General features: G+C 42.7%; 2 protein-coding genes across 2 annotated transcripts in view; both read left to right on the forward strand.

The window, feature by feature from the left end:
- LOC134184459 (uncharacterized) overlaps positions 1-1948 on the forward strand; it is a 6607-nt gene extending 4659 nt beyond the window's left edge. Inside the window, exons 3-4 of the mRNA XM_062652158.1 lie at positions 860-962; positions 1696-1948. Of these exons, the coding sequence (XP_062508142.1) occupies positions 860-962; positions 1696-1764 (172 nt within the window). The 3' untranslated portion in view covers positions 1765-1948. The remainder of the gene's footprint in view (positions 1-859; positions 963-1695) is intronic.
- Positions 1949-8139: 6191 nt separating this feature from the next.
- The window catches only part of LOC134185014 (uncharacterized), a 7692-nt gene continuing 3331 nt past the window's right edge, over positions 8140-12500 (forward strand). The window contains exons 1-2 of the mRNA XM_062652796.1: positions 8140-8239; positions 8377-8639. Coding sequence (XP_062508780.1) covers positions 8180-8239; positions 8377-8639 — 323 coding nt within the window. The 5' untranslated portion in view covers positions 8140-8179. The remainder of the gene's footprint in view (positions 8240-8376; positions 8640-12500) is intronic.

The raw sequence follows: 12500 nt of genomic DNA on the forward strand, positions 1-12500 counted from the left end.
AATAAATAGGCAACTGTTGATGACTCTTCTAGTGACATGAATGTACAGTAAGTGTGGAAACAGAATGTGAGAGTGTGGTCTTACAGTGGAGGAAAAATATGTTGATATCTATCAACTTTTTTGATTATCTGGACACTTGATTATTCGGACTTCTAGCCTGTCTCCGGAGATGTCCAGATAATCGAGGTTGTACTGTAGCAGAGTGGAATATAAGGCAAAGTTTTTGGTCTGACATCGTGCTCTAGCAAAATACGTTGACCTGACGTTTTAAATTTTGGGCATTCATTTGTATTTGATTTCACAAAATTTCTTGTAATTATTGACATCGACATTTTGTTCAATTTCTTTATTTGTTACATCGTATTCACTACTGTATTTAATTGCTATCAAAATGTAAACATAAAATTTCGCTTGTTTGCTTTTTTTCTATTGCATTGATCATGATGACGACCGGACGGGTTAGACTAATGATATAAACGATTAAAAGGTAACTGAAGGTTACAGTAATGACATGAACTGATCAAGAGATGAGCAAGCTAAATCTATAGCAATAGACGGTAAGGAAGCAGCGAAGCAAAGTCCAGACTGCTGACGGAAGCAGCAGGCAAGATGAAATAAATTGTTTGTTGAACAATGTGCTCTTGATCAGCTTATTACGCCTTAACCAATCATGTAGGTATGTCCGATCAAAGCAAAATTGTGGTCGATCATGAACATTTACAGTAGCTAGACTTTTTGTGCTAGTTGAGTCATCTCAATGTATATTAATTGTGTTGCCATGTATTATTGTATTGTCATGTGTTAATTGTGTTGTCATGTCTGATACGTAGAAGTACTAAGATGGTGTTGTGTGTTGCAGGAGGAAGCTGTGGAACGAGGGACTTGGAAATGACCTTCCGGATGAGTACAAGAGATTGGGGCAGACAACCCTAGCTTTTAGTTTACTTTCTATTCCTTTATGGGTAAGATCACAAACATCAACTCTACACACACACACACACACACACACACACACACACACACACACACACACACACACACACACACACCATACATACACACACACACACACACACACACACACACACACACACACACACACACACACACACACCAACATACACACACACACACACACACACACACACACACACACACACACACACACACACACACACCAACATACACACACACACACACACACACACACACACACACACACACACACACACACACAACGTACACACACACGCACACACACACACACACACACACACACACACACACACACACACACACACACACACACACAACACACACCAACACACACACACACACACACACACACACACACACACACACACACACACACACACACACACACACACCAACACACACACGCCAACACACACACACCAACACTCACACACCAACACACACACACACACACACACACACACACACACACACACACACACACACACACACACACACACACACACACACACACACACGAGTTAATCATAAAAACAACAGATAGATGACTGCGGAGCTTAGTTTAGAAAGTGAAACAGTATGTAGTGATTGATCAAAACAATTGATTGTCAAGTTACTATTAATATTTTAATAAGAGTAGATTGAATCGAATATCAATTAATTAACCTTATGAGTTGACGTGATTTATTTTGTGCTCAGGCTGCTGTAGGTTTTCTAGCATTTCGAAGTAATACTGCTGCTTCTCAAGCGAAGTCAAATTTCAGCTGACAAAATGTTTATTTCCCTTTTTAACTTGACTGTATGACTTAGTGTCTACTCATTTTTTGGAGTAAGTGTACAGAGGCGTAGAGCATTTTTGGAGGCAAGCGATTCAGTTGATGATACTCTGGATGTGTTTATTGGCTAGAGTATGCTCTCAGGATTCTTTCTTACAACACACTTGAGTGTCTGGATGTGTGGTCTATGTGGACTGTACTTGATTGTATGCATGCTCATGCACGCGTACTATGGGTTTTACTTCTCTGGCATGAGCATGAAAGGCTGAGAGCAGAAACTGATTTGTTGACCACAACAGGCACACATTTTGATTTTAGATGTCAACCCATTGGGGGTGAAGAATTTCTAGATCTGAAATTGTTTTACATGTTTTTCACTGTGCCTCTGTGGTGTAGCTATGAGGGTTTGTGGGGTCAGTATATGACTCCTAGACTTCTTTGTGTGCTTAATGTCTCCAGAGATAGTTAATAAGCAAATACAGCTTATGGCGCTGAGCCTGCTCCGGAGCCTCTTGTCAGAAATTCGGTGAGTCCCATGGTTTTCTGTTCTTGCTGACGAAACAACAGACATATCATTTTACGAGCAAATGTGCGTAGCCATCAGATGGGTTAATGATGACTATGACATTCTAGAAGAGCCAGTCGGGCTGATGGAAGTTCCAAAAACCGATGCTGAGACGTTGACTAGTAGTTTGAAAGACGTTCTCATCCGCTGTGTACTCCCACTTGATCAATGTAGAAGGCAAGCGTATACGGTGCTGCCAACATGTCTGGGCGTCTCCGTGGAGTCGCTGCTTGGATACAGAATAAACAGCCAAAGCACTTCATGTGCACTACCTTGCACACTGCTTGAATCTTTGCTTGCAAGACACCGCTCGTATCTGTACAATAGTTCGTGACACTCTGCAATTGGTCATAGAGGTGGTCAAGATAATCAAGTATTCTCCAAAACGGTATAGTTTCTTTCATACTGTCAAATCACAGCTCTCTCCTGAGGCAATGACCTAAGGTCTCTTTGTCCAACACCATGGACAGTTCGGAGTTCCTCGATAAGTGCTGTATTGGCTAACTACAGCACTCTTTCCACAGTACTGGAGCAAATCAACGAAACCGGTAGAGATGAGTACGCAGTTAAAGCTGGTGGTCTTGCCAAGCAACTACAGACTTTCAACGTCTATTTCGGTTTAAGGTTGTGTCAATTAGTATTCGATCCAACTGAGCAACTCTCCAGGACTCTGCAAGGACGGGATACAACAATTCAAGAAGCCAAACAAGCAGCTCTAATAACCAAGGATTACTTGACGAACAAGAGAACGAATACTTGTTTTAGCGAATTCTATGACCGGGTTGCAGGAGATGTCCAAAGCCTAACAGATGATCCTGTTTTGCCAAGGCAGCGTAAAATTCCTCGCAGACTGGATGACGAAGTTGAGGCGTTTCAGTGTATTGAAGTGTTGAGATTGCGAGGCGTTTTGCCCAACAGGACTCTTCTGTAGTAGTAGATATGGAACAAATGGTGTTGTCTGCATCAAATAGGGAACCCTTTACTGTGAGTCAACACTTCCGAGATCTATATCAGGGAGATTTTGACATGGGAAGGTTGGATACCCACCTCAAGATGCTATCAGACATTATCCAACGGTATGGTGATATTTTCCGAATTACCATTGAAGAAAGTGACAAATATCCGCACAGTTTGCCAAGCCATGAAGGAAACACCCGGTGCTACAGCACTCTGCTCCGAAATACACAGGTTTCTAAATTTGTTCCTTACAATACCAGTGACCACCTCAACTGCAGAGAGAACATTTTCAGTTCTGCGGAGGATAAAGACTTACCTAGATCATCTATGACACAGGAGAGGTTGAATCATCTTCTTCTACTTCACTGCCACAAGGAAAGAACTGATCAACTAGACTTTCAACAACTTGCTAAGACATTTGTAGAAGCAAATGAAAGACGACGACATTTTTTTGGAACTCTGTAGGTATATATATACAGACTTGGACAAAATTATAGGGACACCTGGCATTTTTGTGTCTAGTCTAACTTTGTCATTGAATTTTTCTTTACCAAAACCAAATGTTTTTCGAATTTCTTTTTTCATGGATTGCGCCATTGTTAGTATGTAACATAGCTTGTGTTCAAGACTGCAGCTGTACCTACTACCTACTGCGCATCTAGTTTGCTTTGAAGAAGGAAGACGGCCATTCCTACTTTTCTTGTCTTTGTACACGTTCATCGCTCTTGGATGCTCATTCTTGGCATACAATCTAAGAATGCTCTGTAGTAGAGAGTGAAAGCAATTTTGTGGGTCCTCTTATCAACATTATGAAAAAAGGTGAATCATCTGTTTTTGCGCATTGATTTCGCGCATGTCCTCACAATTTGAATTGTTTTGCCATTTTAATCAATAAACAAACTTCAACGTATTCAAAAATCATGCGACACTAATTAATTAGAAAAAATTCCTGCTAAGACAAAAACTAAAAAAGTTATAGCAACAAAAGAACATTGACATGCCACTTCCGGTCCACGTTTTACGTAGCAATATCTCAAACTGCTACTGCCAAAATGTCAGCTGCACTAAAACCGCTGCCCTTGAGACCGCCAAACTTAGGCGATAAGTTAGCCTGAACGTTCAGCTTCACGCAGTTGCAGAGTCTTGTTTCGTGCGATATTTCACGAGTTGCAGCGATGCCTCGAGGCAAACAGTTGAGTCCAAAAACGCGAGGGAAAATTGAAGCCCTTCACTCAGTTGGCCATTCTGGGCGTCAGATCGCAGCTTTTGTCCGCCGCTCCAGGAATTCGGTTCATCAGTGCCTGCAACGGCTTTCCCATGGCAGCAACGATTATGAAAAACCATCTGGACGTGGGAAGGCAACGACAATCCGGGAAGATCATCGACTGAAGAGAATGGCACTGCAGAACCGACGAGCACCATCACGATAGACTCGAGCCAGTCTCTCCCCGCCTTCGTCATTCCCCGGATAGTCAATCCTTGCCGTGGAGAGACTGGTTTCAGACTGCCTTCTTCCGGTGCAATTAACGTTGAAGAGGTCCTACCTTCTAACAGACAGGGTTACATAAACGGATCCCGGGATCCGTTTAGTGGTCGCTGCTTGTATCATAATATCGTGATTTGTTAGTAAGTGGTATCCAATTCTTCTACAGTGTAAATACGTATGCCGTGCCTGTTGCTAGGCCATACAGTGTCTAGTCTACTGCAAAACAACAGGTTTTCAAGGAAACGAGGCGTCAAAACATTCCGTTCTTACTGCAAAACAAAAGGTTTTCAAAGAAACGGGGCGTCAATACATTCCATTCTTTACTAGGTAGCTAACGACCACGCATGCTAGTTGTTACTTCAGTCGAGCAGCCTAGAGATCTCTCCACTCTAGTGTACAGTGTTCAGTCGGTGATCATTCCCAGTGTAGGGTGCTATTGACCATGCAGACCAAAGAGCAGTCCGTTGGTGTCGCTACAGCTTTACTTCACGAATGGTAATTATTATTCTAGACGCACTGATCGAATCCGTCACTAAGCATTGAGATCTCAAACGTACAACTTACGCAGGTTTGAAAATCATTATGAGATCGGCACGCAGTCTGAAGGTTCGTTGACAAACGACGTCCAGGCAGAAGTAAGTAAACTATTGCAATCACACCAGAAGCCTCCTCTACTCGAAGCTGACGTCGGAAAGGTGGTCAGATATGTCTTTGGGGGGAGAGTACAAAGAAAGAAGACAAAGCACCAAGGAAACAGTGTCTACAAATATTTCGGCCTGAAAAGGAAGCGTGTGAACGACGACACAGCACATGACTCTTCTAAGAGACCGTGTTCTTCTGGACTTCCTAGCACAAACATTAATGTAGTCGACCTCTTGGAGAAAATACGGCAGCAAACGGACGAGCTGGAAAGTGAGAGGCAACAGCGACTGAACCTGGAGAGACAACTTCGTGAATTAGCTCAACAAAACGAAATGCAGTTTACAGACCATCAGATACACGTGCAAAATATTATCAAAAACACACAAGACGAGCAAAGCTGGCTAAAACAACAGTTACATGAAGCTAGACAACAGTCTGAGAAGGAGATCTTGGATTTACAGAGTCAGTTGCATCTGAGCTGCCTTCAAGTGTCATCACTACGGAAAGATCTAGATGAGGGCAACCTTGTAGCTCAGATGAAGCAGCAAGAACTATGTCAATTACAAAGGCATCTTGAACAAGCACAATCTGTTAATTGGGATGGAGTGCGGGATACGCTAGATGCTGAACTTGTGACACTTCGACAGACTAAAGGAATATTGTCAACTGGTCCACTCAATCCATCAGACCGAAGATCAGTTCACCAATTTAAATTTGAAACAGTAAAAGACCTACTCATGGAGACAGCTCCTCACCTAACGACACTGTTATTTTCTATTGGTCAATATATCACAGATCCGGAACACACTACTTTCCCATCTATGACAGTCAAAGACGTTCATAGCCTTTCTGCTCTTTGTGTTTTGGCAAAGAAGGACAGCCCTCATGTAAATGGATTTCAAACTCTTGTGGGACTCATGTTGCTTGCTCGAGGAACTAGTAAGCAGGTCATTACAGGCTTGAATCACATAGGTGTATCATTGTCATATTATGAAATTCTGCGTTTGGTAGAACAAACAGCTGATGCAATTGCGTCAAGCAATGCCATCCAACATGGAACATGGATAGTTGCCTACGACAACATAAATTTTTACAAACACGTACTGCATGAGAGACAGGGCAGGCACCATGAATCTTGGAACTTCACAAGTCGTCTGGCAACTAAAGTGATGAATCTCCCTTCTGAGGAATTATTGAGTATAGCTGGTATACCACAATGTCGTAGATCATCTCTAAACCACCAAGACCTACTGCCGACTGATGAAGATGATGAGTACTTTATTCATGCAGCTAGACGTTATGTGAAAAACCTGCTTGTCCATTACTTCAGAAGTTGCAATGGCCTCCTCAAAAGCAGCAATCCTAGACATGGACAGAAGACCAACAAATCAGTTCTTTATCCCATGCCTCTCATGGACATTGACAGCAGGTACATTGACAACAATGTTACAATTTTGGATGACTTTCAAAGAAGACTCAATATTGATGGCATGACTCACCAGTGTGTTGTAGGAGATCAGGCGACATGTTCCACCATAAGAGGAGCTAAGCGAAGAAGAGTGGCAGAGTTTAATCCTAGAGACAAATTGACTTGGGCAAAAGAAAACCCTGGTGACTTTCATTTTCAATGGGAGTGTCTCAAGGTCATCTTTCTGCTTTTGGGGGGATCCTCAGATCAGCCAGGGTCACTTGCTCAACTTAGAGACACTGTAAAAAGGAGAACAGAGGCACATGCACAAACACACACACGAGTCTTTAGTATTTGTATAGATGAATGTACAATCTGACCTGCAAGCAATATTGCCATTTAAATGAATCAAATGTTGTGTCGAGTTTCTCACACCGGTATTGTCCATTCCCTATGTCAACCACTTTGAAATTCTGGTCTTCCAGTGGGCAAGCCTGTGAAATAGATTCGATATACTCTATCACTTAATAAATACTGATAAATGTATAGACTAAGCATTATCTTTCTTGAAAAACAGTACAGTTGCTTGCACATTGAAATAGTCCGACTAAGAAACAAAGTCTAGAATTTAGGCAGTTGAAGAATAAAATATCTCATAAACCTTGTCTCCATGGCCAAGATTTTCATCTTTGATTTGACTCAATAGTTTTGTGGGTGTATTAACTTAATAACGAAAAGCAATGCTAGCTGTATACATATCTTACTATATAAATGCAACTATTTCTCTTCTTACTGTATGTCTGCTGGGTGGTAATGGATTGAAGGTGATGTCGTTGGAATTCAACAGATTCATACCTAGAATACCACAGTGTGTCATTGATAAACACAGTAACTTATTTGTTTCTAATGGAAATGAATCATTCTCACCATTCTTTTAGGTGATCTGCAGATCCATGATCTGGGTTGATTGTTAACGAACTGCCAGATGTGAAAGGAAGTGAACGACCTAGTGAGAGACAGTCTATGTTATAGCATGTCGTGAATTTAACAAGTTTACAAGAAGCTAACATTGTTACACAAGTGTATTAAGAACACTAAAGGAGTGTATGTAGAGCCTTGTACCCCCAAAGTCTGAAACTCTTGACAGCTAAACTGCATTAATTGGAGCAGTAAAATGTTTTGCCTATTGTTTAACAACGATAATGTGAAAACACTATTATTCATATTTATATATTTCTAGAGGACCAGCTGCGAAAATGTTGAACATTGACACGTGACTAACTGGTGACGTCATTACCGAACTGCGCCACTGGTTGTGTACCCAATCCTCTAGCAATTGCTCGAGTGAAATGTGTACGGAAAGTCACAAGTGGGTTGGAATTCGAGTCTTACTTCGAATGGCTAGTTTGGTGAGCACATGCTTCTCTCACATCCGCCAGTGCACTGGCGTCACGCGTCACGCCATGTCCAAGCTGACCAGACACGCGTGCACGTTATTAGTGACGACAGTTGCATGTGCGTGGGACTAGCTTATTTGTGTGTCTAGGTATTTGGTGTCATCGTAGTCTCCGTCGTTGCCAACGTCTACGTCAATAGATATTGGTACAGGGATTACGATCTTAGCAAGCCTTTTTGCTATCTTGGCATCGCTTGTGGTTCAGTGTCCCTGATAGCAGCCGTCGCGTTGTCTGCTCTGGACTTCCTGGTTCATGTGTGTAAGATGAACCGTGTAAAGAAGGGAATCGTCCTTGGGTGCGGCGTGTCAGAATTGGTCATGTCAATGTTGTGGATTTCCTGTTCTATTGTCTTGTAAGTTACGGTGTAGCTTTGTGTTTGTGTGCATGTGCACGTGCATGGGCGTGGTGTTGGAGATTTATATGCAACATAAAAATCAAAAACCATTTTGAGAAAATGATGGGTATGTATTGAGTATGTATGTACTGAGTCATGCTCATCTCCTACATCACAATCCAGTACTGTGAGTGTCACACATGACTGCTGCGTTTTAACTAATCTAGGTAAAAAGATTGTGATGTAGGAGAGGAGCATGATTAAGTACATACTCATCCCTACATACCCATCATTTTCTCAAAATTATTTTTTTTATTTTTTTAAAAAATCTGGATAGCACGTCTTTGGATACATTTGTATGAGCGGCCATTTAAAATCATCCCATCTGAGAGTGTGGTATCTGAACAACATTCATTGCATCAATAAATGAAGAAGCACTTGAAGTGCAAACCCTCTGCCAGTATGCACCTTGAAGATAAATTAGTCGCGCTATGACAAAATCATATGACAGAATGGTATGATGTGGGTAATAAATAAGAAGCATTATTGAAATGGTCACAGGTCGAGCTTGAGGTAAGTCACGTGACTGGCTGCTACCATGTACAACGGGTAGCTACGCAGTCCGTCAGCCAACCTCCCATAGGGCCTCGCTTCTATTTTTTACAACCTTTCCTCGTCGGTTCTTTGTGCAGGTGATTGTTTGTGCAGCTTTTGAGGTCCTAACTATGGCCGGTTTTAGGCGTGGCATAGGTACCAGAGCCAAAACAAAATTAGTTGTGGGAACGTTACAAATGCAGCTAGATTAGCTAGGCGTTGTTTCTAAATGCATGTTACAAATGTAGTTGTTTCCAAATGATGGAACAAGCCAAATGTTACAAGTCGGAGAGCCTCGACGCTAGGCCGGCTGGCAATCTTCGCCTTACGTGATGAAGTAACGGGTGTGATCATTGTTCTGTTTGTTGTTGGGAAACTTAAGTTACAAATGGAGACCAAACAAGCAGCTCACCACCGATTTTCCAGCTCACAAGAATGTAAAAGTCTCGTTCTTTGTGCAGCTTCTCTAGGCGTCTTGTTGTTTGTGCGGCTTCTCTAGCTAGACGTCGCCTACTGTGCACTGTACCGTATTTACACAGCTATCCGTCTAACCGCTTTGTCCGACAAACAGACGGGGTCATGGACAATGCACGTTCTCCTTCGCAAATTCCCGTCAAACACCAAATTTCTGTTGAAGACGACACTAGTGATCTTTGCAACAACACCACGGCCGCTCAGCCACGCACATCCAAAATTCAAGCTGACAGACTGCAGAACCGCTATGCAGAAACACTGTGGAACAAGCAAAATGTTACAAGTCAGGTACAGCTACACACCTCGCCCTGGTTGTTGTTGGGAAAACATACACGTACAAATGTATGTGCTAAAAAATGTAGGCTATCTACACACGTGACCGGAATAACATGGCGTTATGGAAGCGTGTCTAGAATTGCGTAGCAGCAGTTGACTGACAGACCTGCCAACCTAGCTGAATCAAAACGCGTGAGTTTGCAAGAAAAAATGCGGGAGAATGCAGGAGTCTAACAATTTTTTGACACGCCTACAATAGCATTAATATCAATAAATTTTATTTTGTAATAAGTGTTAAATAATACATAAATAGTACTAAGAATAAGCAAAGTGCAACAAAATAGACACAGAACTTGTACGTACTACTGCCCGTTAGTAAATATATTAATTAAAGTCTAGGCTAAATATAAGAACGAGGTATGTACATTCTCGCTGCTAGTTGGGATGTTCTAGATTCTATTGTTTTGTGGCTTTCTTAGATAACTCTAGACAACTCCTTGGTAGTCTAGGATGGCTAGCCCCTCCCCCTTTCCACTTCCGGACAGTTTGCCTGACCGACTCCTCCTTCTATGTCAATATTGTGACCCGGAGACTCTGATTGTGACCAAGTATGTATGAAAGAGCCAGATGGAGAGAGGGGCTGCACATAGACATTGATATCCAGATCACATGATCAGTAACTTTGTTAATTATTAAGGGTAAGTGTATGGTTACACAGAACAGGCACGCCCACCAATGGTCAGAATGCGAGAGATTTGATGCCAAATGCGGGTAGGCAGGAGAAGGGTCCCAAATGCGGGAGTCTCCCGCTCAATGTGGGAGAGTTGGCAGGTCTGTTGACATGATACTGGGTGGACTTCTCACATTTCTAGCTGTTGGGTCAGTGCAATTCCTCGGACAAGAGCGAATGGTTTGGTGTGACTCTTGTCGTTGTAGCTGCTTCAAGTGAGGCGCTAGCCTGGCTGACAAAAGTGAAATGTGAAATGTGAAATGTGAAAGACTAGATTGGGTTTTTTACTTGCCGATAGCTGGCTTTTGAGGTGCTTAGTATCAGTAGTCTGGCTACCATTAGGAACGTTTGAAGTTGAGCGCTACGTGGGTCCGAGATCTCTGTAATGAGTTCTGAGAGATCCGGTTCGGATACTTTTGTATAAGCGGCCATTTTAGATTCTTCGCATCCCTACATAGGGAGTGCTACCGCGCTCCCTGATACAGTAGTCTTGCGTAGCCAGACCATCTTCGCCTACATCCTTCCGGCGAGATTGCCGGAAGGATGTAGGCGAAGATGGTCTGGCTATGCGAGAATACGTGTGTCTGTCTGTCTGTCTCTCTGTCTGTCTCTCTGTCTGTCTGTCTGTCTGTCTGTCTGTCTGTCAGTGGTAGTATATTTTCAAACATGAACTATGGTACAATAAATAGCAAATAAAGGCTAATTACCAGTCCATACAGATTTCAAGTTTTATGAGATTATAAGGACATAAAGTCTGTCTGTCTGTCTGTCTGTGTCTGTGTGTGTGCATACAACGATAATTAATTAATTCACTCGAGCGGAGAACGGGATGGTGGGCTAGTTATGAATATGACTCCGGGCGTCACTATAGCCGTCTATTTCTACAACTGTTGAACAAACTCCGAATCCAATAAGTTAGTTGCGAGAGTGACGACAACCACTTAGGTCTGTGGTAAATTTGTCGAGTTGAAAAGAAAATTGTTGTGCAAAATTTTTCACTATCTGAGACCATTCGCGGGAGTTATTACATAAAGTTTTCGCGGCTCTAACTTTTTTTGAATTTACGTCACGCGGTTATAGCTGTCACGTGTTAATAGCCATGCAGCCTAAAGCTTGGTTCACAATATACAAAAGATCACACGTCGCGTCTCGTCGCGTCTCGCGTCGGCCGCTTCTGGAATAGGAACAAATCCTATCCAACCCATCGCGTCGCGTCGCGTTGGGAACGGCCTCCTTTGACGCGAGTGTGATCTGTCTGTCTGTCTGTAACATCAATCACGCCAAAACTGCCAGGCCGATCGCCACGAAACCGAGCATGAAGACTACTTTCCATACCACAGTGCAAACGCACGCTTTGGTATCTAGACGGTCTCCTGTCGAGGAGTCCATCCCCAAGTGAAATCTCGCCAGGATGTGACCGCGGTGCGACTTCGAATTTACGATCCCCATGCACATGCATGCCACGAGAATATCTTTTTCATGCCTGGGTTTCGCTCTATCGATATCGAGTGTAGCCAAGTCAGTCATGGGATATCTGTTGTTATTACAGTCACACTGACGTCTGCGTGACGTATGCGTGGTTTCAATTAACGCGTGCCAATTGCAACGACACCATAATACTGCGGTCACGCAGTGGCACTTCTGTCGCCTAAGTAACGAACCTGTCAGTTCACCGAGAAATGACAATTTTGATTCCATAAATTTCAAGTTGTTACCCGAGATTTCCGGGCTGAAGGTATAGTAATCGTTCGATGACCGACCGACCGACCGAGTGACCGACCGTATGTATATATAGTCGATTAGCG

Source organism: Corticium candelabrum, chromosome 9 (genome assembly GCF_963422355.1).
Source record: "Corticium candelabrum chromosome 9, ooCorCand1.1, whole genome shotgun sequence".
Lineage (NCBI taxonomy): Eukaryota > Metazoa > Porifera > Homoscleromorpha > Homosclerophorida > Plakinidae > Corticium > Corticium candelabrum.